General features: G+C 40.0%; 1 protein-coding gene across 3 annotated transcripts in view; it reads right to left on the reverse strand.

Moving 5' to 3' along the window:
- The window catches only part of ATG7 (autophagy related 7), a 98,561-nt gene that overhangs the window by 40,178 nt on the left and 32,703 nt on the right, over positions 1 to 25,680 (reverse strand). For 2 of the 3 annotated variants that reach the window (XM_059856142.1, XM_059856143.1), the window contains exon 18: positions 20,889 to 21,011. In XM_059856142.1, the coding sequence (XP_059712125.1) occupies positions 20,889 to 21,011 (123 nt within the window). Of the gene's footprint in view, positions 1 to 9,651; positions 12,580 to 20,888; positions 21,012 to 25,680 lie in introns of those variants that run through there. The other variant, XM_059856144.1, reaches the window with a different exon arrangement.

Below are 25,680 nucleotides of genomic sequence, written 5' to 3' on the forward strand. Positions count from 1 at the left end.
GCATCTTTGAGTTGTGGTTTTTTCTGCTCCATGGTTTTCTGACAGCAGCAAGCTTTGAAAGGCTGCCAGGCTGCCTCGGAGGAGGAAGGAGTGACAAGGGCTGATTGCTGATGGCACTGCTGTCCATATTTATGTTTTGTGCTATTGATGTGCACACACAGAAGGAACTTCAGCTCCCTCTGCTCCCAAACACGCACCAAGGGCTGCTGCCAGCACAAAAGCTGCTTTTTTCTCTAAAAAACAGCAACATTTCTACCTCATGGATTATAGAAGCTGAGGAAGAATTTGTTGAGAACATAAGTGGCACACACAGAGGTTTGACAAAAAGGACAATGAGAGCCAAACACCTGAAACCCCTGGTTCATCCTGGCTGCACAACATCTTTCATTTTCCAAATGTTGTCACCTTCCCTCTGAGCTGAACAAAATATTATTGACATGACTCAAAATCAGAAAAAATACTGCAGCAACTGAGTGTGGCACCAGCAGCTCCTGGATTAGCTGCAGATGGAGCAGTGAAGAGGAAATCCTGTCCAAAAGCAGCAAGGATGGAACTGCTGCTCCCTGTGGGACAAGGAGCATACCAGGGTTGTTCACCCCCCTTATCCCAATTTTTCCAACGAGGCTCTTGTGCAATGTCAGGGGGTGACTGGGCACTGGTTCTTGTGCCAGGAAAATCAGAACTGCCACTCACAGGGGTTTGCACACAGGGAAAGGCAAACCCAGTGGAGCTGTGGCTGTGGGCAGCTATTCAGCAAAAACAGCCCTGAGAGGAGAAAAATCAAACCACAGAAAATTCACACGTGAAATTTACTGATGAGGGACACGGGAGGAAAATCTAATTGAGGAAAAAGAGATCAAAATTGCCAAAACAAGATGCAAAAAGAAGCTGAAAGCAGCTGGCTTGAGCTATTCCAGCTCTTCCTGCAGGACTCCAATAACCCAGTGAAATATCAGAGTCAGGCCTGGGTCTGCACTTGGGAATTGGCTCCAAAGCTCAGCTCTCCGCTGTCCAAGGGAATTCTTAGGATAACTCAGTTAAAAATTACAACATACCACACTGAAATAAACACTGCAGAACAAATAATTATAAAACAGCCATTGAAATGCCCCCCCAAATCAATGCATTGTTTATTTGTGGAATGCCTGCAACTGTTTTTTTAAGGGAGTCGTAAAAATTCCTCGCTCGCCAGGAGCCCATTCATGAGGGCAATGAATTTCCAGAAAATCCAATTTTTTATATAGCTCAAGAGAAATATTTTTGGATACAAACTTTAAAAAAAAAAGACTGCTTTTAAACGAATGGCTTTATTCCTTAAAATGAACAAAGCCTTGTCTGCAACGTAAACAAGGAAAATAAAATTAAAAGAAAGGAAGACCACAAGTCCTGCAACCTAAACACAATACCCATTGTCTGGACTTCCCTATTTCCATGAAGAACATCTGATTTTCATTTTGCATTAGAACATTCTGCTAAAATTACTAATGCACTGGGATGAAACTTAATTTAAAATTTCCAGATGAACAGCTTCAGCTCGGATCTGATGGCTGCTCCATAAGTGAGAATTCCCATTTAAACTCTGGAACAATGGTTAAAATCCAATATTGAAGCCTTGCTGCAATAAGTTTTGATGATCTCAGAGAGAACAGCAGAAAAAAAAAACCAAAACCACGTAAAACTCAGATCCACTTTTGTCACTGCCTGGCCAGGGAGGGCTTGGCTGGTGGCCTGATATGTTTGTAATTCCAAGAACTTCCAGTATTTTTCTGTGAAGAGTTACTCAATTGCCAGGGATAAAAATTCGACTTTCAGCGTGCTGGAGTTGATGGTGAGAACAAGGATGACAAACTTCTCTCTGATTTCCACTTCCTTGCCTTTTCTGCTCAATCAAAAGCTGGGGAGAGACCTGAGCTGGACAAAAAATGGGAATAGAAGGGGCTCCTTCTCCTTTTTGTTTGTGTGAGGGGGTGAAAACAAATTTGGGAACTGTGGGTGATGTCAGCATGCTCTGACACGTTTTTATTTTTGTACTAAGAGCACACAAAACCCAAGGGCCCACAGCAGCTTTGCTACAAAAGCTGGAACACAAGAGGTTCAGCTTTCCCCTGGGCTCCCCTCTCTCCATGGAACTGGGGTGAAACAACAGCAAAACCTCCAGTGAAAAATCCAGAAAAAATGAAAAAATCCTGACAGAAAAAAGAGGGGCAGAAACAGATGGGCTCAGTCTTGTCTGATCCAGGGCACACATCTCATTCTGGCAATGGAAATATAATTTAAAAAAAAAAAAAAAGGTATCTGAGGCCATCAGTATCCTGTGGACAGCCTTAAATTTCCAAGAAATGACATTAGCTTCAGGCATGGAGGAGATAGAGGAAAAACAAGATTTAAAAAAGCTTTTTTTAAAAAATATAAAAGTTAGGGTTTAAAGTGTAACTTTTGATATTTAATTGTCAAATGTGGAGGGAACAGGCCTTGGCAAGAGCTGTGGATTGGAATAATTCCCCAGGCACACAGGGGGCAATGGGATGAGGGAATATTTCCCAAAAATGCCTTTAAATTACACCTGATCCTCAACAGGCAGGAAAAACAGGTACTGGCAATTTCTTATTGCTCAACAAGGATGCAAATATTGGAAGGTGCATGTTTGTACAAGAAGAATGGAAAATCAACCAGAATATTAAACTGACTTTATGGGGAGCACAGAATAAATGCTGGGCAAGGCAGTCACCAACAGGATAAAACACAGCACCTGAGCCTAACCTTAAATCCAGTCTTTGGACAGAAGAAATTTAAATATTTAAATGCTAACAAACAAACAAAAAGGTATAAAAGTTAAGTATAAAGCAGTTACCAGCACCACAGTATTACTGATGTCATTCATTTGTCCAGTAGCTGTTTAAAATGGAAGTGTTTGCAAGCATAAATTGAATAAATGCTGCATTACTCAACCAGATTATTGTGAAAGAGCAGAAAGACTGAAGAAAAATTATGTTGGTTTGGTTTTTTTTAACATGACAAGGCTCAGGAAAAGTGCAAGAAAGGGCCAGTAATGAGCAGCATTTTTTATGACATTCTGCCAAAAACACAAGTCCATTATTGAGAAGTGAATTGTTGAGAAGCATTATCAGCTTACAAACAGCATGAGAACAAAAGAATGCAAAAATAACAGGAAGCTGCAAGTGTTGATTGTGAGAGTTCACCACGAAATAACCTGAAATGAGTCTGAAAATCTGGCAGATGAGAAGATGAACATTTTTATTTAAAATCCAATATCTAGAGGATGCAAAGGTGACCCTCAAAGCCAATGGAAGCAGGTGTGAAAATAAAGAAATACAAATAAATGATGGAGCACAGAGGACATGGGAGCAGAAGTGTTGGGATGTGGGAAATCCAACAGGAGCAGAAGATGGGGTTGGAGTGAGTGAGTGAGACAGGAGAATTTCATCACTGGATTCACAGCAATGACAGATCTTGGGTAACTCAAGCAAAACTGAGAAAATGTTAAAAATAACAGGAAGGGAGGAAGGATTGAACCAAACTCTGTTGGATGGGGCTGGAGCACTCCATAGTAAACTGGGAGAGCACAATAGGAGGATGGGAGGTTTTCCATGCTTAACAGAAAACATTTGTGGCCCATGAATGAAATAGCTCCAGCTCCCAGCAACAATGACAAAATTGTCCCAGCAAAAGGGAAACCAGGAAAGTACTTAAGAGCAAAAATAACACCAGTGGCTTGCAGAGCAGTGACATCTGTGACCATGGCAATGGCAGCACAATAAAGAATGAGAGCTGCCTTCATTCAGCTTCAAAAATACCTTTGGGTGGGAGACAGAGAGAAAAATGAGCTGAGGGCTTGCAGGGCTGGAGCAATCCCAGCTGCTGGGATTTGTGGACTGACAGATCTTTTTCTAATTGCCACTGATTTAAATTCTGGGCTAGAGATTATTTCCATTCTTCCCTTCTGCCCTCCAACTCCTTGACATCCAGAACAAAGAGATTTTTGCATTTGAAGGTGTTGCCTCTGTGGTGCCCCTCACAGCACAGAGTGAGAAGCCCTAAATTAAAACATCCCAGAGCCACCTGGGCAGTGCAAGGCAACACTTCCACCAGGCCACCCTCCACACAGCTGCCTCTGCAGCCTCTGCTTCACCTCCTCAGGGTGGGAAACACACCCCAGCACTGCCTAGGCTGGGGGCTGGGGTCTGAGCTGTGCTCCTGCAGGACCAGGGATGATGTGTGGAGAACCAGGATTGATCCCTGCAGGACCAGGGATGATCTCTGCAGGACCAGGGGTGATCTCTGCAGGACCAGGGGTGATCTCTGCAGGACCAGGGATGATCTCTGCAGGACCAGCAATGATCTCTGCAGGACCAGGGGTGATCTCTGCAGGACCAGGAATGATCTCTGCAGGACCAGGAAAGATCCCTGCAGACCAGGAATGATCTCTGTAGGACCAGGGGTGATCTCTGCAGGACCAGGGGTGATCCCTACAGGGTCAGGAATGATCTCTGCAGGATCAGCAATGATCTCTGCAGGACCAGGGGTGATCCCTGCAGGTCCAGGAATGATCTCTGCAGGATCAGGAATGATCTCTGCAGGACCAGCAATGATCTCTGCAGACCAACAATGATCCCTGAAGGACCAGCAATGATCCCTGCAGGGTCAGGAATGACGTGTGAAGGACCAGGGATGATCCCTGCAGGACCAGGGATGATCTCTGCAGGACCAGGGATGATCCCTACAGGGTCAGGAATGATCTCTGCAGGACCAGGGATGATCCCTACAGGGTCAGGAATGATCTCTGCAGGACCAGGAATGACGTGTGAAGGACCAGGGATGATCCCTGCAGGACCAGGGATGATGTGTGGAGGACCAAGACTGATCCCTGCAGGTCCAGGAACGATTTCTGCAGACCAGGAATGATCTCTGCAGGACCAGGAATGATCTCTGCAGGACCAGCAATATCTCTGCAGGACCAGGGATGATCTCTGCAGGTCCAGGGATGATCTCTGCAGGACCAGGAATGATCTCTGCAGGACCAGGGATGATCCCTGCAGGACCAGGAATGATCCCTACAGGACCAGGAATGATCTCTGCAGGACCAGGAATGATCCCTGCAGGACCAGGAATGATCCCTACAGGACCAGGAATGATCTCTGCAGGACCAGGAATGATCTCTGCAGGACCAGCAATGATCTCTGCAGGACCAGCAATGATCCCTGCAGGACCAGGGGTGATCTCTGCAGGACCAGGGGTGATCTCTGCAGGGTCAGGGATGATCCCTGCAGGACCAGGGATGATCCCTGCAGGACCAGGGATGATGTGTGGAGGACCAAGACTGATCCCTGCAGGTCCAGGAACGATTTCTGCAGACCAGGGATGATCCCTGCAGACCAGGAATGATCTCTGCAGGACCAGCAATATCTCTGCAGGACCAGGGATGATCCCTGCAGGACCAGGAATGATCTCTGCAGGACCAGGGATGATCTCTGCAGGACCAGGGATGATCCCTGCAGGACCAGGGGTGATCCCTGCAGGGTCAGGGATGATCCCTGCAGGACCAGGGATGATCCCTGCAGGACCAGGGATGATGTGTGGAGAACCAGGATTGATCTCTGCAGGACCAGGAATGATCCCTGCAGTACCAGGAATGATCCCTGCAGACCAGGAATGATCCCTGCAGTACCAGGAATGATCCCTGCAGTACCAGGAATGATCTCTGCAGACCAGGAATGATCCCTGCAGTACCAGGAATGATCTCTGCAGGACCAGGAATGATCCCTGCAGTACCAGGAATGATCTCTGCAGGACCAGGAATGATCTCTGCAGACCAGGAATGATCCCTGCAGTACCAGGAATGATCTCTGCAGGACCAGCAATGATCTCTGCAGGACCAGGAATGATCCCTGCAGTACCAGGAATGATCTCTGCAGGACCAGCAATGATCCCTGCAGGACCAGAAATGCTCTCTGTGCTTCCCCAGCTGTTTCCTGGGAACAGCAGTGCCCTGTGAGTCCCACATGGGCTGTGGGACTCCTGCAAAAGCCCTCACTTGGGTTTTCACTGGGCTCCTCTCTCTGCAAACCCCACAACCCCAGCGTGCTCCCAGAGCTCCCCCAGCCCCTGCAGTTCCTCTGGAATGTGCCCAGCTTGTCACCCCAGCAGAGCACGAGGTGCACCTGGATTCCTTTGTGCTCTCTGTCTGCTGAACCTGCCCTGGGAGCTGCTCCACAGCCCCCAGAGAGATGTTTCAAAAGGTACAAAAGACAACAGGTATGAAAAATTACAGGTTTTACTCTGCTGGGAAATGATTTATTGATGCTGAGAGCCTAATTTAGTAATCAGACACTATCTGAAGTGAAGAAAAAAACCCCACTCAGCCACAGAACAGGCAGATGAGGAAGCTGTTCCAGCTTTTGATGTAGTTTTGTCCCAAATTCAAAGTTAAAGAGACTGGGGAAGAAGTAATCCAATTTACTGAAATCCAGTCTCCCACTGCATTTCCCCCAGGGCTGTCCCTCAGAGGCAAAAGGGACTCAGATTTTTACATCCCTCAGTTCCTGAGTCACACCACAGAGGGGAGAGTCAAAGGGAGCTCCAGAACAATCCCTGCCATCACTTATTTCCTCTTTATAGCACTGCTTGTGAGGGATTGATGTTGTAAGACTTATTTCAAAACTGAAAAAGCCTTTCATCATTGATTATGGCTCATTTCTCACTCAGACTCACACTAATTCCCACAGCACTAACTCTGCACCGGGCTATCAAGAGCAAATGAGGACTGCTGAGCTCATCTGAAGAAAGCAATAAACAATTTGCAATTAATCATCTGTTAAAGCAAGAATCCTTTCGAAACATCTCTGCTGTGCTGCAGACTGCACAGAAAGGAATGGAATGCAGCTGTCTAGAAAGCATTTCTGGATCTCCCAGCACTCTCTGAGCTGGGTGAGGGAAGCAATGTCAAAGGGCTGCCAGTTTTATCCAGCTGAGATTAATGAAAGGATGCAGCAGCTGTGAGATGCACTCAACTCCCAGCTCACACAGCAAAGAGTTCTTGCAGCAGCCCAGCACACTGCAGAGCTGCTTCAACCTGCACTTCCCCTCTAATCACACCAGCCCTGACCAAGTTTTGCAGGAAAAAAAGCCAATTCCAGTCCTTTGTTCCTAAAGGCACGATTCCCCAGTTGCCCTTGCCCTGCCCAGACCCACGTGGCCACTGCTGTCCCCCAGCCCTGCTCCCAGCTCTGCAGCTCCCCACTGCTCCCAGAAAGTCTGACCAGGGATCCAGCCCCTCCCCAGCAGCTCAGGAGCTACAAGCCATTCCTGAAATATGAACCTGATCACACCAACTCTGCTGCACCTCACTGCACCCATTAAGCTCCATTTCCCCGTGCAAAAGCTGAGTTTATTCCTCTCTGTGCATTTTCCAGTGATCTGGAGGCCTAAAGAATGCTCCCCTAAAACTCATCAGGGGCTCAGTGTCAGTTCAAAGCTGTCAAACCTGCTGATTCATTTCAGCAGCATTTGCTGCGCTTCGTTACTTCTAGATCTCAGTGTTTGCAACAAAATAATGAAGTTATTTATAACTCCAAGCAGCAGCACCAATAAATCCTTCAAGCCTTTGGCAACTCCTTTAATCCAAAGCAATCATGTTTCCTTGTATAACAAGTCTTGTGATGTCTGTAATAGCAGCTCACTATAGTAACAACAGCCTTCGTGTTATAGCTCCCTGCATGCCTCCAGTATTAATCAGTTCCCAGATTTAAATATGAAACTAGAGAACTCTTGATACTCTTCCTGAAACAGATATGCTAATCAGAGCCCCCCCCTTCCTCCCAAATTTTAAAAGAAGTGCAATAAAGATCAGGCCTGTGGAGATGTTGGTGCAGGAGTTAAAGATTGCTGTGCTCTATTACCTCATCCCTTCCCATTAAAATAACAATCCCAAGCAGCCAGTCTATTCTATAGGCAGTTTGCTCTGCCACAAGCTCTTTTTCTTGGCTTTTCAACTGAAGAATGAAAAAAAAAAAATCCCACCAGAAGGAAGGATTGCAGCCTTCCTGCTAGAACTGGGAATATCATTTGCCTTCAAAGGCAGAGGACACAATGATCAAAACATTTATTCTTCAATTTAGAAATTTCTTAATGAAAACAGCATTCTTTTCTTTCATAACTGACTTAATCCTAGCAATTTCCCAAATCCACTGACTTTTTTCCTAGTATTGTCCTGAAAACTCCTGCAGCATCCTCCAGCTGCTATTACCTAAAGGGATGTCACCACTGACCAACCTGGCTGGAATTCAACCCCACTTAGCAGAAAACTTTGTGATCTTCGTGCCTCAAACTAACTAAAATGCTATTTAACTAAAATTATATTTAACAGAAAACTTTGTGACCTTTGTGCCTCAACTTAACTAAAATGCTATTTAACAGCATTACTTCCTTTTCCCCAATCTCCCACAACCATCTCTCATTTCCACCCCATAAAAAGAAAAGTCACATTCAGCTCCTTGAACCTTATCAACATGTTTGGCTACAATCAAGATTTTACTTTGTTCAGCAATCCAAACACAATCTGCAGGCATAGATCTCCAAATTAAACCATATTAAATTGCACGTTAAATGCATTCAACAGTTTGATCTGAATACTAAAATACAGATTAAATCCAGAAAGCAGAAATATCAAATGCAAAGAAGTTTCTTTAGGGGCTGGAAATAAGATCTTATTTTGCATTTGCATCTTCTCTGCCTCTTACCCTTTTCAGATCTAGAAAGAATTAAAATCCAGCCTCAGTTCCATGACTGCCAGGCCCTGAAAAGGAGCCCAGGGTATCAGAATTTCTTAGAGCTGAGCCTATTGCCCATGCAGGAAGGGATGCCCTGAGTTTCAGTGCCTGAGTCACTCTTGCAGAAAGGTGAGCACAGCAATCCCAGGCACAGCACCAGCAGGGTTTTCACAGGCACCATGTGTGGCAAAGGCAGATCCAGAGATCAGCACACATCAATCACTCACCCAGGCAGGGAGAACAGCCTCCTCCAGTGCCAGCTAAGACACAAAATGCATGTTTTCACAAGGGCTATTCAAAGGAATAGCATGACTGGGGAGAATGAGTCATGGGCCAGCAAGCTTCACACACTGCAGCTACTCACAGGGAGAAGACAAAGGGAATGAGATGATTATTTTTTTTTTTTTAAATAACCAAGAAGCATTAGCAGAACCAGCTGCTGCACTGTAGTGTTTCTGGACTGCTTTGTTGTGCCTTCATATTCTCTTCCAGTAGGAGTTTTCTCTTTCTGACTTGCATTGGCTTTGCTGTTGTTGGCACGCCGTCTCAGCAGACATTAGACAAATAAACTTTTCAACAACATAAAGACTTTTAAAACTGTATCTCTTAACCCCTATCCCCCTGAGAGGCTGGGAAGTGGTTGCTTAATTCTTTACAGGTTTACTTGTGCCTCCCTTCTCTATTTCTGTGACTGACTTCCTCTAGCTCCCAAAAAATAAACAAACCTCTGAGCAGCTATCCCCACCTAAATCACAATTTGTACCTATTTCCTAACCATGGATTTTTTTAGTATTTGTTGACAAACCTACTGGATTTCACACCTGACTTGCAGGGGATTCAATTCATTGCCTGGTGGGCTGGAGTCAGTTCTTTACAACCACAGGAGTTTATTTTGTATAGAACAAGCACTTCAACAGAACTCTCATTTCCAGGTGACAAAGTACTGATGTCCTTACACACGTAGAGGTTTTTCTCCAAATTTATTTCCACAACCTCACAGCTTTCAGGTCATTCTAATTAGACCAGTTTTATTCCATTTACTTTTGTGTTTTACCTGCAATTCCCCTCCTGTCTCAGAGGGTCCTGTGCCATTCAATGGCCATTTTGCAGCACTTGACACTCCAGCAATCAGACACCACCTGCACATCCACCTCCCTGCACAGAGATGGCAGCAGAACTGCCACACACAGACTGCAGATCACCCCTGGGAGCTGATCCTAATCACATTTTAGCCATGAATTTCCTTCCTCGCAGGGCTTGCAGCTCAGCCTAACTCTTTAAAAGTTCTCTTGTTAGATTTGCAGGTCTAGCATTTTCTATTTACCAAAACCACTCCTATGGCTCCAGCAAAAGAGAATTATTTCAGGGTTACTGCGTAACAATTAAATGACTAAAAATCATCACCACACCTGTAGGATAACAAAAAGTTTTGCTGTATATGAAAATAACAAACTCAGTAACTCACAAGCAGCTTTTGCTTTGTGAAATATCACACGGAGGAAAAGCTTTGGTCTCCCAAACTCAGCACTACAAAATGCAATAACTCAGCACTCATTTAAAACACATTATTTAACACCTAGAGTGGGCTTTTTAAAGGTTGAGAGACCAAGAAAACAGAAACTCATCCTAAAACTTTTATTTTGTTAATGTTATGATCTCCAAGCTTAAAAGTGAGACACTTTTGGCTAAATTTTTATTACATTTATAACAATGCAGACCTTTTTGATGTCTCTTCATGAGGTCGGGCACAACTTTAATTTACCACTTCCAAGATTTTCCATTCCAACTAGTTTGACCTTAAATCAACTAAGAGAAGTTATTGCTAAGGAGAAATCATCACTGAAGAGATAAGAGAGAACCAGTCCTTCTCTTCTCAAGCACAAAGTGGCTCACCTTGGAATCAAAGCTGGGTTTTAACTCCAGACTTGGTCATTAATTTTGATCACTCTGAAGATATCAGGTGGTTTCTCCAGGACTCCAGCCAGTTCCATAAAAACAACCATTCTGCATGGCAGATTCCAGCTGGGAGCCAGGTTTTAATGTGCTCCAAAAAAGTGCTGGGAAAAGGAAACTTCAGGAGAACCTGAGCTACAGTGAGGGAAAGAAAACACCAGTGCTTTGCAGAGATGTTCATTAAAGTGCAAACACCAGGGAAATATTCAAACAGAAAGAGAGCTCAGGGTTAATATTCATTTTAAAAGGTCTCAAATCTGCCTGCTTTATAAATTAGTAATAAAATCAACCAAAACTCAGTAGCAACATGGATGCAAATCTTTAAACACTCACTCTGGTAAAATTACCTCATGGTTCACAAAGGAAGAAACCCTGAGCCATGGTGAAAATTTAAGCTGAGAAGTTGCTCACAAACAAGTTTTCCATATGAGATTTCCACCAAGGGGCATGTCTTAAAATTGATGTTCTGCTCTTAAAATTGGTGGTGCTTAATTTCCTCTGTGACTTAGCAACTGCTGGCATTGAAGAGAGGCTGGGCTAGAGCCACAGGATTTTCCAGCAGCTCTTCACTTTTCATTTATTACCATTTCCTATATTCCTACATATTTCCTATATTCCACTATTATTCACAGGGAAATTGGTCCCAGAGTTGAAAAGAAGCTGTTGCTGCTTGTGCAGAGGGGTTTGGGGTGAGACTCAGCTGGTGGCAGTAAGAGAGCACCAAGGCATCACTTGGGGGATGTGAGAATTGCCTGCATGGGCTCACCCTGGCAGAAATGCCCTCAGAGAAGTGCAGGAGATGGTTCCAGAGGAATTCTGGATTTTCAGGAGCAGGCAAACCTGGTTAACAATGGAAATAATCTGGTGGACAACATTTCACAGGCTCCAGGGTGACCAGAGCACACTGGTCCCTAATGAAGTGACTTAATTAACACTTGAGGGGGTGCTGAGGCAGCCCTGCCCCAAGACCTTCCCAGAACCCCTGGGCAAGGCTACAACAATTGGTGTTGATTGAAATCTGGCACTGATTTGGCCAGCAGCAAAACTTCCTCTTCTTTAAAATCTGATTTTATTTGCACAAGCACTCATATACTCTTGGACTGAGATGCACATTGTAGAATTTATGGTCTTAATTAGAATTAAGCTCATCAGCGGGTTTGTCTGTGTTGTGTAATTTCTTATTCTTCACATGAGAATAACAGAAAGCATCTTGAACAGCCTATTCATTCTTCTTTGTGGCAAAGTAAATTGCAATGGAAGGGATTTAATCCCTGAATTTCATTACTTCTCCTTTACTGGAGATTTCTTCTTCAAAGGAAGAAGAGCCAGCAGAATTTGAAACTCTTTCTACAAGAGAACTGCTTCCCCAAAATAAAGATTTTATAGCTTCAGTCTAGCAGTTCCCTTCAAAGTTTTGGTGTGCTGTGCTCATCATTAGCTAAAAGCACTCTAAAATCTTCAACAAAGTACAACTTAACATCGTTTACCACCAGAGCACAAATCAAAACATCACTTCATCAGCCCCAACACTCCTTGTTTGGGTGCTGACCTAACCAGGGCAGTGAAAACGAGGCATGGAGAAGAGCAGGGCACCTCTGCAACTGCAATGGAGCTGGATTCTTCTTGAAAGAGGAAACCCATAAAGCCCAGAGCCCCTCTGGCAGAGAAGGGCTGATATTGATCACCTCAGTGCTCAATACTGCTCCCAGGGAGGAAAAGCAGCCAGCAATCATTGCCTGCAGCAGCTTCCTGAAGAACACAGTGCACATCGATGCTGCTCCAGGTCTGTCCAGGTTCTCCTTGCAAAGCCTCTTCCCCCCACATGAAAATAGATTTATTCCTATTATAGATCATTGTAGACACAGATTATTATAGAGAAAAGATTTATTCCTATTATAGAGTATTATAGATTATTATAGGGAAAAGATTTATTCCTATTATAGAGTATTATAGATTATTATAGATAGATTTATTCCTATTATAGATTATTACAGACATATAGATTATTATAGATAATAGATTTATTCCTATTATAGATTATTATAGACACAGATTATTATAGAGAAAATATTTATTCCTATTATAGAGTATTATAGATTATTATAGAGAATAGATTTATTCCTATTATAGAGTATTATAGATTATTATAGATAGATTTATTCCTATTATAGATTATTACAGACATATAGATTATTATAGAGAATAGATTTATTCCTATTATAGAGTATTACAGATTATTATCGAGAATAGATTTATTCCTATTATAAATTATTATAGACATATAGATTATTATAGATAATATATTTATTCCTATTATAGATCATTATAGACACAGATTATTATAGAGAAAAGATTTATTCCTATTATAGAGTATTATAGATTATTATAGATAGATTTATTCCTATTATAGATTATTACAGACATATAGATTATTATAGATAATAGATTTATTCCTATTATAGATTATTATAGACAATAGATTATTATAGAGAATAGATTTATTCCTATTATAGAGTATTATAGATTATTATAGATAATAGATTTATTCCTATTATAAATTATTATAGACATATAGATTATTATAGATAATAGATTTATTCCTATTATAGATTATTATAGACACAGATTATTATAGAGAATAGATTTATTCCTATTATAGAGTATTATAGATTATTATAGATAATAGATTTATTCCTATTATAGATTATTATAGACACAGATTATTATAGAGAAAAGATTTATTCCTATTATAGAGTATTATAGATTATTATAGATAATAGATTTATTCCTATTATAAATTATTATAGACATATAGATTATTATAGATAATATATTTATTCCTATTATAGAGTATTATAGACACAGATTATTATAGAGAAAAGACTTATTCCTATTATAGAGTATTATAGATTATTATAGATAGATTTATTCCTATTATAGATCATTGTAGACACAGATTATTATAGAGAAAAGATTTATTCCTATTATAGAGTATTATAGATTATTATAGAGAATAGATTTATTCCTATTATAGAGTATTATAGATTATTATAGATAATATATTTATTCCTATTATAGATTATTATAGACATATAGATTATTATAGAGAATAGATTTATTCCTATTATAGAGTATTATATACATATAGATTATTATAGAGAATAGATTTATTCCTATTATAGAGTATTATAGATTATTATAGAGAATCAATTTATTCCTATTATAGATTATTATAGACATAGATTATTATAGATAATAGATTTATTCCTATTATAGATCATTATAGACACAGATTATTACAGAGAATAGATTTATTACTATTATAGATTATTATAGAGAACAGATTTATTCCTATTATAGAGTATTATAGAGAATAGATTTATTCCTATTATAGATTACTATAGACAGAGATTATTATAGATATCAAATTTATTCCTACTATAGATTATAATTATAGAGAATAGAGTTATTCCTATTACAGATTATTATAGAGAATAGATTTATTCCTTTCAAAGATTATTATTATAGACATAGATTATTATAGAGAACAGATTTATTCCTATTATAGATTATTACATATAATAGATTTATTCCTATTATAGATTATTATTATAGACATAGTTTATTATAGTTAACATATTTATTCCTATTATAGATTATTATAGATAACAGATTTATTCCTATTATAGATTATTATAGATAATAGATTTACTCCTATTATAGATTATTATAGATAATAGATTTATTCCTTTCAAAGATTATTATAGACATAGATTATTACAGATAATAGATTTATTCCTATTATAGATTATTATAGACATAGATTATTACAGAAAATAGATTTATTCCTATTATAGATTATTATTATAGACATAGATTATTATAGAGAATAGATCTATTCCTATTATAGACATAGATTATTATAGATAATAGATTTATTCCTATTATAGATTATTATAGATAATTATAGATAACAGATTTATTCCTATTATAGACTATTACAGAGGATGGATTTATTTATATTATGGATTATTATTATAGACATAGGTTATTATAGAGAATAGATTTATTCCTATTATAGATTATTAATTCAGACATATATTATTATAGATAACAGATTTATTCCTATTAAATATTATTATAGATCATTATAGATAATATATTTATTCCTATTATAGATTATTATAGATAAAGATCATTACAGATAACAGATTTATTCTTATTATTCCTATTACTTTCCATGCTGTAGTCACAGCAGACTGACTGTGACATTTTACATGAGATTTAAACTCTATCAATGTTTTGACACTAAGAAAGGAATTTGATTTAAAAAAATAACCTTTAATTGTAAATTAATTTGTGCCTGACCTCATGAAGAGACATCAAAAATAACCCTATGAAAAAAATAAATATACAAACCAGCAAAACCTGTTGCTAACCCAAATGCCATTATTCCATTTCTTTCAGTGTTTTTTGTTTTTTTTCCCATATATTTGACATTTCAAACAAAAATGCTAACTGGATACCAACCAACTGTCCTTCCCTCCAGAAAAATAAATGTTTGCACAAGCCCCTCCCTGCCCTGAAGGGACAAAAGACATTTATTTATTCAGACATCTCCTGAAACAGGAGTATTTGTGCACATCACCCTCTGATGTCAGTCCCAGGAAGATCATTTGAATACAATTAATGAGAATAATTGAAATTATCATTGAAGGTATCAGGGGAAAGGCAAGGAGCTCATGTGTTGGTAGCACACAGAGGCACCACTTTACAGCTACTTCTAAACCCTTCCAAAAGCAGCAAAAGGCACCAGCAGGAAAAAAAAAAAATATTGTTCAAAGAGCCAGGAAACATTACTTGATAAATGAAGCAAAATGATGACACTAATTGACATCAAGAGAAAACTCAAAAAGAAAAAAGCAAGAAAACAAATTAATCTTTTAATCTCTTCAGAAAGAAATTCCAGGGCAGGTCTGAATCTGTCAAAATTAATTTCTCCAGAAACGCACCAGATTAAAAACACGAAGGAAAACAAAAAAGCTCACAGTCACAGAAAAGTCTCCAATATGAATTTTGGGCTGCCCATCAGCAATGATTTCTTTAGGAAGTTTTCCTAACACCAAATAAAATTCCATTCTGAATAATACTTGGCTGACAGAGCCAAACTGCCAAGTTCCAGAATTTGCTGTTCCAATATTGCTGTAGCTGGGTTTTTCTGTTTTGCTTTGGGTTCTTTTTTTTGGCTTTTCATATGTTATTGTTTCAGCATCAAACACACTGCATGATATAATGCAGAAGCAGAAACAAGCAGGATATTTTTAATAGAAAAGCACACTGGAAATTCTGGATTTTCTTCCAAATCAGGACAAGCACAAAGTTCCTTTTTAATACCAGCTGCTCATTCTGCAGCTAAGCCTTGCTCCTCAAGAAAAGGCTGAAAAATGCTCAGGCACAAACCTCAGATAAGTGCAGAAATGACACAATTAAGTTGTCTGTATTTCCTCTGAGTATTTTACCAGCAGGAATCCCTTTTTTTTCATTCATTAGGATTGTCTGGGATGCAGAAAAGGGATGTTGGAAATGCCAAACGGGCCTCATTCCCTGGCTACAAGAACTTGCCACAGAAACTACAGGGGCCACACTTTTTGTCAGAGACACAAACTTGAAATCCAGAATTACTGAAGCAAAATCACACAGACACAATGACCTGCTGGCACCACACCTCACCTCCAAATTCACATTCCAACACAGGAGCTCTGCTACCCAGTTGATTTTTATGACCCCCTTGTTTTGCAGCTTCTACCCCTTCTTGTTTTTTAATCAGCACAGCCAAGTGAAAGTTTTATTTCTGGTGTGTGTTTTACAATCTTCTTTCATCCTGACGAAAGCAGGAAGGGCAGCAAAGCATCCAAGTAATTCAGGAATTGTAAGAATTGCAATTGCAAAGTAAGAAAAGTGTATTTACACTTTATCTGTCTTATTGCAGAGAGAAATGAGAATTACAGAGAACTGCAGAGAGCAGTGAGTGGAGCAGATCAGCAAAGCTGTGAATGGGGAGGAGAAACTGGGAATTATAAATTTCGTGTGAAATAGGAGGAGAAAAATTAGAAATGTTGTGTGAATTAGGAGGAGAAAACTTTGAATTAGAAATTTTGTGTGAATGAGGAGGAGAAAACTTTGAATTAGAAATTTTGTGTGAATGAGGAGGAGAAAACTTCGGATTGAATTAGAAACATTGTGTGAATTAGGAGGAGAAAACGTTGAATTAGAAACTTTTTGTGAGTTAGGAAGAGAAAAACTTTGAGTTAGAAATTTTGTGTGAATGAGGAGAAGAAAACTTTAAATTAGAAATTTTGTGTGAATGAGGAGGAGAAAACTTTAAATTAGAAATTTTGTGTGAATGAGGAGGAGAAAACTTCAGATTGAATTAGAAACATTGTGTGAATTAGGAGGAGAAAACGTTGAATTAGAAACTTTTTGTGAGTTAGGAAGAGAAAAACTTTGAATTAGAAATTTTGTGTGAATGAGGAGGAGAAAACTTTAAATTCAAAATTTTGTGTGAATGAGGAGGAGAAAACTTTGAATTAGAAATTTTGTGTGAATGAGGAGGAGAAAACTTTGAATTAGAAATTTTGTGTGAATGAGGAGGAGAAAACTTGAGATTGAATTAGAAATTTCCGAGGGAAAGCATCTTTGCATGTGCACAGATGAACCCTTTGCAGGGTTAACCTGGAGCATGTGGGGAGCAAACCAGGTGGGTTCAGGGATGCACTGACCTGGAACAGTCCTGAGCAGCCCAGCCAAGCTGTGACCTGGAAATGATTCTTTTTCCTGCCTCCAATTCCCCCTCCAGCCCTGATGAACAGCCCAAGGATGCTCAGGCTGCCTCCATTTTAAGCCCAGCCATTAAACCTGACTGCAGGGTCAAGTTTAAAAGGTGAGCTTTGCAGAGAGGAGCCTGAGTGCTGTGGAAACCAGAAATCCTGAGCTTCCAGCAGCTCAGGCAGCTCCCCAGATGAACAGATCCAGGGGAAACAGGGCTGAGTGCTGACAGGGGAGATTCCCAGTGCTCCCCTGGCCCTCCCAGCCTGGGGCATCCCAGCCCATGCTGCACAGCAAGGTCCAGCTGGGGGAAAAAACCAACAGAATGTTCCAGAGAACCCCAATTAAAGGCAGATGTAGAAGGAGCAGCTGCCTGAAATGTGCTGTCAGCTCAAGACAGGACAGGAGAGCTTGCTGGTGTTATTATTTATTAATTGTCATGCTAAGGAAGTCACAGAGAACATTCAGGATTTAAGAAATAGGTGTTCTGTTGACTAAAAATCCTGCAATTTGTATCAACTTTAAACCCACTTAAATGTATTAAAATGTTAAACATATTTTAAAATAATTTATTAAATGTTGAAGTTAATTAAGTTTTAAATGTATTAAAACTTTGAACATATTTAAATATATTAAAATATTATGGTCAAGAGCACAGCCCTGGAATAGGAATTAAACAGTGCAAGTAAAAAAAGATTTTCACTCAGTGAAAGGTCTCTCATCTCTTACTGCAAATTGTGTTCCTTAAATCTGGGCAAACACACTTGGTGCTAACAATGTGGGGGGAGATTTGATGGAAATTCAGGCTATATATCCAAAAATGTTGTGTTGAACAGTCCCTTCCCTGCAGAACATGCACAACTTATGCAGATTCTCTTTTAGACAAGCTCAAAACTTAGAAAAAAAAAATTCCCATTAAAGCACTTTTACACACACATCAAGAAAGCAGCAAAGCATTTAGGTGAACTAAAAATAAAAAAATACTAGAAAAATGTGAAACATAAGAGCAGCACAACACTTTTTCTGACCACAAGAAAACACTCTGGGCAAAATGTTCAATGAAATGCTCGGAGTGAATGCACATTTAACAGAGAACCTTTTAAAAACAAGCCCAAGACTGAGAGGTTCCCCTGTCAGAGGCAGGTTTATCAGGGAAATATCTGGGATTTTCACATGGAATTACAACCCAGTTATGATGCTGCTGGGTAAACAGAAGGTTGGATGACATCTGACTTTACTATTTTCTTTAGAGTTCTGGATAGATTTTACTAGACAGGAGGAAAGGAAAATCTGCAGTTACCAGAAGCCATTTTTATTGTCTCCAAACACACCAATAATCCCCAAAATCTCTCTGAGTGGTGAAAAGCACATCATTTCTCACCAGAAAAATGAAATTCCCATCCCAAACCAGGCCATCCCCACCTGGTGAAACCTCTCAGTGCTTTTGCTGCAGCCTTTAGAATATCTCAAATCAAAGGAGCACCAAGCTCAGCAAATCCAGTGGCTCCATTTTAGGCAACATTCTGCCAAGAGCAGCTCCAGAGCAGCCAGAAACCCCAAAAAAAAATCATTTTGCAGAGCTCACAATCCCCAGCTGCAGCGTGAGAAAAATGAGCTCAAAATACAAGAGAAAAGGAGCTCAAGACAGGAGAGTAATTCTGCAGAAAAGATATTAAAAGCACTCTCTTGTGCACTTAAAAAATTGAAGAATTGCCTCAGATGATGACCTGGGAGACTTGTGGAGGAGCACAAAGCAAGCCCTTTGTTTTTCAGAGCCAAAATGGAAAGTGTTTCAGTGGCAAAACATAACAAAGAACTGGTTTTTAACCCAAAACGAGCAGGGGGGCTCCAGAATCCCCATAAATATTCTGCCTGTCAGCCCTTGCCATCCAGAAACCCAGACTCACCGAGCCTGCTGACCTGGTTAACTGCTGGAAGAGATGGATTTTCCCAAAAATGCAGCAATCCCAGAGGGAGGAACCAAGCAAGCTCCCTGCTTTGATGGCACTCACCCTAATCTGAAAGCATGAGCTCTGCAAATACTTTGTATGTCAGGTTTTCCACCTCTGAGCAGGGATTTCACTGCATAAACCTCACTAAAATACCTCAGGATTTTTGAATGCACACAAATTCTGGGTTTTAAGCAAAAAAAAACCAAACTTTTGAACTTCAAACTCCCACCAGACTCTGTATTATTTTGTAGAGAATATCTAAAACCTCATTAACCCCACTGTGAAGCTGCAAAAGGGTTTTATGGATTAATACCTGCTAAAGAACACATGACTGATTTGAATTGTTCTTACATTTTACATCAGCAACCCAGACACTGAAAGTCAGGCCTGGCAATCTTTCATTTATTTAATAATAATAATAATAATCTTTAATTATTCTTGCTGTTAATGAGTGGCATGTGTTAAGGGGTGCTTGTTTTCCCTTCTTGGATCCCTTTCATACATATATCTATATAAAAGGGATATAAATATATATATTTATATAATTTTATATTTAGATATTTTAATATATTTATATATTTTTTTTATATTTTATATTTATATGTTTACATATTTATATGTATATATGAGATAGATATACCTAGAAATACCTAGAAATGTTTTCCAGGCATGCCCATGCTGATGTCAGAATGCATTAGGCATTTCACAGTTCTTTCCAGCATCTGCTACAATTATTTTTTCAGAGGTTAAACATGAAACAGAGAGCCAAGTCCCCATGCTCCACCCCAAACTTTACTAAGAAGGCCTTGGAGCCCTTTCCAGCTGGAAAAACAGCTCCAGCACTTGCACAGGCTGCAGGGAATGCACAATCACTGCTTCAGAAGCAGCCCTGGGACCCAGCTGGGCCAGAATGAAATGATGATGCACAAGGGTAGAGATGTGGGTAGAGGGAAGGAGGAACACAAATCTCTGTAAAATGCAATATTAGCAGACACCTGTTGGATTTTTTTATGGAACACACCTCAGTGCTGAGTTCTCAGCAGGGCTGCTGGCCATGAGATCAAACACACTCCCCAGTTTCTGCCCAAATTCCATTTTTTGTCACTGGGCAGGTATAAACAGCATTTCCCCCCACATTATAATCCATCAAGAAGCATCATTACATTTTAATTGACCTAAAATTGCAAGTGACTTCCTCACAGCACATAACCCAAGTCACCTGTTTTCTTTAAAAATAATAATTAAGGACTCAGATAGAGAAAGTTACAATTAATTTAAGAGAATGCCTAAATCACTGTGTCAATCACTCTGTAAATGAAATACCACTGCTTAATTCTATTGATTAATTAACATGCAAATGTTATTTGCTTACCTCAGCAGCCTGTGTCTCCTGGTGTAGTAAAGTCAGACCTGTCAAGTCTTCCAAGAAGGAATGTGAAGAATTAAAAACTTTGGCTAGGAAATTAAACCCTTCTCGTTCATACTGCTCAAGGACCTGCCAAAGGAACAAACAGAGAAGGATTTCAAATGCAATACCCATCACCTGATTCATCCTGGGCTCACAAAATAAAAGCAGAATCTTTCTGAGCACTCAGGAAATGCCTGGATGCTGCAAACAGGTAAAAATGCCAGAGAACAGAAGAAACATTTTCCCCAGCTCAATCTCTACGGCGAGGAAAGGTGGAAGCCAGAGGGAAGAGAAATGGGGTTGAAGATTTCCTGCTTTAAACACATTTTTTAGGACAGATGATAGGGCAAGAAGGAAAACTTGGCAGCACGGCCACGAAAGGAGCATTTGAGTGCCACAAAACACAGTGAAGGGTTCCAGGGTCAGGGCAGGGAAAGAGCCATGCTGGGACAGCCTGAAAAATCCCCTGAGTAGGTGGCCAAGCCCAACATCCCCCAGCCTCCAGAGATCCATGACTCTGAGGCTCTAGTATCTTCCTCTATTTTTCTGCTTTAATTTCCCTGGTTTATTTTTTATTTGGACAATTTCACAAGCTCCTACCAGAGCTGTGAGGTTTTAGTTCATATCCCTCTCAAACCCTGAGCATGAAGAAGTTCATTTCAGCTTTAGGGAAGGAGTTGCCAGGCTGATTTCATGGCAGATTGAGGGAAGAGAAGATAAATATCAACCATGACCCCAGTCCTACACCTTTGGGACAGCAGGCAGGCAGAAAATGGCAGCAACTTATGCCTGAGCAGTCCCAGGATCCATTGTTCCCTTATTTTTGTTCCAAGGTCTCATCAATTCATCCCCTGCTCCCAGATGAAGCAGCTGAGCTGGATGCATTCCAACCAGAACCTTCCCTGCAGCACCCCAAGGGGCAGAGCAGGATTTATGCAGGGACATAGAAAGGAGCAGGAAAGGATCACCAGGATCAGCCTGGATCCAGGAGAGGCAGGATTGGCACAAGAATGGAAAGGCTCCCATCAGAATTCATCACAGGCTGCCCTCACAGCCATCTCACCCCTTCCTCATTGAACAATTCCTGATGGTCCCAAACACCCAATTCATTGATAGAACTGTGGGAACGTGCCCAGCACAGCAACATTCTCCAGCAGAACACATCCCAGCAGCTCTTCCACTGGAATTCAGGCTGGTTAAAAGCCATATTTATGCTCAGCTGACAGGATTCTAAGCTTACTGACAAAAACAGACTGGGATCCTCCCTCAGCTCTCCGTGCAAAACTATCTAATGCTTCATTAGGCTTCAAAAACCACAAAGAAAGAACTGAAACACAACTAGGAGGAGGAAGGCAGGTATAAAAGGGGATTATCAAACATTTGGCACCTTCCTGACCACACTTATTCTTCTAAAATAAACAAAATCAGCACTTGACATTCTCTTCCTGAATCTACAGAAATTGTCCTTCACTCTTGAAAGATTTATTTGGCCACAGGGGTTTGGTGTGTGTGGGTGTGCAATGAGTGACAAATACAATCATGAATTAAAAAAGGGTTTTAAAAAAGAATATTGGGAGGACTTCTTTGTATTTTTCTCGGGTTTTTTTATTCCTGAGATAAATGAAACAACAGGAACATTCACAATGCAACACAGAGAACTGAACAGCAACTTTTTGGAGACGTGTCCTCAGTATTACCCACTAAATTATGGTGGGATTGCACTGTGGATTTACACATTCCATGAGAATCCTGGGGTTCAAAACCCCCCTAAAACAGTCTCTTGCACAGACACCAATTCCTAAAAGCCTGGAGTGTGCTCACAGCCCTGCCCCTGGGAACTCCTCACCCTGGCAGGGGGTTTGGATTTTTGGCTTTTTTTTCCCCCAAGGTTTTTGGAGGAAGCACAACCCAGATTTTGGGTGCTGCAGGACAGCTCAGAGTCCATGGCCACTGAGCCCACCCCCAGCCTGCACACTGAACCTCAGCCTTGACTGAAATCCTGACAGCCCCTCAGAGAAGCACAGGGACAACAGCACCCCTGAGATGTTCTGGCCTCTTCCCAGGGGCAAAAATCACCAAAAGATGTAAAGCACCTCGGGCTATGCAAATATTATCAGCAGAGCAGGGAATTGAGGGCAACCTTCCTGTATTCCTTAAATCCAAGTGCCCTTTGTGCTCTCATCAGTGTGGACAAGGCCAGGAAGGCTCTCATTAAGTGCCTTTTGGAGTATTAATATTAATAAAATTTAAACATTTAATAAATCATTAAATATAAATAAATTAAAACAAATAAAAATGGATATATAATACACAAATAAAAAATTACATTATATATAATATATAGAATATATAGAATATACTATATATAATAGAATATAATAGAATGTAATAGAATATTCATAAATATTAAATTATTTTATTTATGTATAATATTACTTTTATAAATGGTATCATTATATATAATATATAAACTATATATATTATATAATTATATACATATTATATTATTTATATCAATTATATTCTTTTTATTATACTATATAGTATATAGTATATTTTATATTATATATATTATATATTATATGTTACATGTTATATATAATGTATTATGTATTATATAATCATAAAAATGACATATAACAATATATATTATATAATATATATAATACATATAATAGAATATATAATATAAAATATACTCTATACTATATACTCTAATAAAATATTAAAATATAATATAATATAATTAATATAATATAATATATATGGAATAATATTATATTTATAGCATATTACATAATTATATTTCTGATCTATTATTATGTTTATTATACTATTTTATATAATGTTTATAAATATTAGAAATTATATAAATATAAATGATTCTATAAACCACATTAAAATATATTAAAATGAATACAGATATTAATAAAAGTACCAAAATATGAATAAGGTCACAGATCCAGGCGTTGCAGGTTCATTATTTTTACATTTTTTGGTAGTGGCACACATTAACCTGACCAAATCCATGGCTAAGGAAAGATTTAAACATTTCTCTTCCCCCTGTGGCAAAGATCTTCCATGGTGCCACAACAGCAAATTCAGGTTTGGTAACAAACCTGACCATACACACAGGATTTTAAAAACCTAAAGCACAACAATAAAGAACATTTTTCCCCCTAGCAGCAGCACAGGAGCCTGAAAAGCTGCATTGAAAAGTGCCCTGGCTGATGGAATGACTTTTTTTTGACCACGAGGACAGCCTGCTGAATGGAAGTAGCTGTGAGGTCGTTCCAAATCCAGAACTGCAGGCACAGGAGCCAACAAATGTCACAGCAGAGAGGCAAAAAAGCACCTGCAGCAGCACATGGGGATATTTATACCCACATATATACAGTGGATATATATGTTCATTGTAGTGATATCTCCTTCACTGAAGGACATCCTCACTATAATGAAATCCTTTCAATAGTGGGAGAACATTTTGTCACCCTCAGGGGCTTTATTTCCCAAGTGAGAGGAGGGAAACTTCCCACAAAGGAGGAACTCCACTGCCCACCTCAAACCTTTCCTCCCAAAATCCAGGAGGAGCTTTTCTCTGACCATGGAACAGGGCACAGATTTGTCCAGCAGCCACTGAGCAGCCCTCCAAAAGGAAAAAGAATGAGGCAAAATAATCTCGGATTCCTGTGCCAGGAGACCACACAGGGAGTAATCACCCAGGAATAAAACCAGTCTGAACAAGAAATAGACACAAAATAATTCTAAAAAACGTTTCCAGATTTAATAAGTGACCACCTTGTTGTTGCATGGAAAGGAAATTTTCTCCTATTGAATCATGTCCAGCAGAGCCCAAGGACCCAAGGCTGGCATGAATTTGCTTTCACACTTCTGAACAATTCCCCACCACCCTTGGTCCCACAGAGATCCTCCCAAGGATCAGCTCTACAGGAGCAGAACCCCTGGGAGATGCCACAGTTGGTGTGGTTCTTGATCTCAAACCAGTCACTGTCTGCCCACAGATGGACAAATCCCACCTGACCTCTCCCAGAAATAAAGCCAGCCCTTCAGGGATGTGCCACTACGCAGCAATTCATTTTTTCAGGCAGGAAAAAGAACTATGAAAGCACCACAAAAAGAACCAGAAATGCATAATTCTAGCACCCAGCCTGGCAAGCTGGAGCAGGAAAGGATTTATTTAGGAACTCTGATTTTTTTCCTCACCTGCAGGTCACTTTTCAGAGCTTAGGAGAGCTGGAAAACACCAATCCCTTCTGGATTCCCTGGCTGCTACAAACACTGCCAGGAGAACCCACACCCTCACACCACCTCTCCTGCCATGCAAATCTCTCAGGCTGATGCCACAACCTTGATTTCAGCCTCCACCCCACAGAGCCAGAGCTCCAGCACTGGATTTTTTACACAATGGCATTTTGATAGAAGAAATCAAGCTGTGGATGCACAGCATCCCACCAGGACCAAACCCACGGGCTGCCAGACTTTGTGAGTAAATGATACCCAGTAACTCATTTCATCAGCAATCTTTTCATTCTGGCCTGTTTACTGAAGTTAAAAAAGCCCCAAATCTCATGGCAGAAGGGGAAAAAAAAAATAAAAATACAGGCTTGGAGTAAAAGGACTTGCTTTGAAATGAGAAACAGATGTGCAGGCTTGGTGTTATATTCTTTTTAACAGCATTCTGCACCAATTGCTGGGTACAGAGAGAGAATCTGGCTCCAGGATTGCTTCACAGCAG

Source organism: Haemorhous mexicanus, chromosome 11 (assembly GCF_027477595.1).
Source record: "Haemorhous mexicanus isolate bHaeMex1 chromosome 11, bHaeMex1.pri, whole genome shotgun sequence".
NCBI classification, from domain to species: Eukaryota; Metazoa; Chordata; class Aves; order Passeriformes; family Fringillidae; genus Haemorhous; species Haemorhous mexicanus.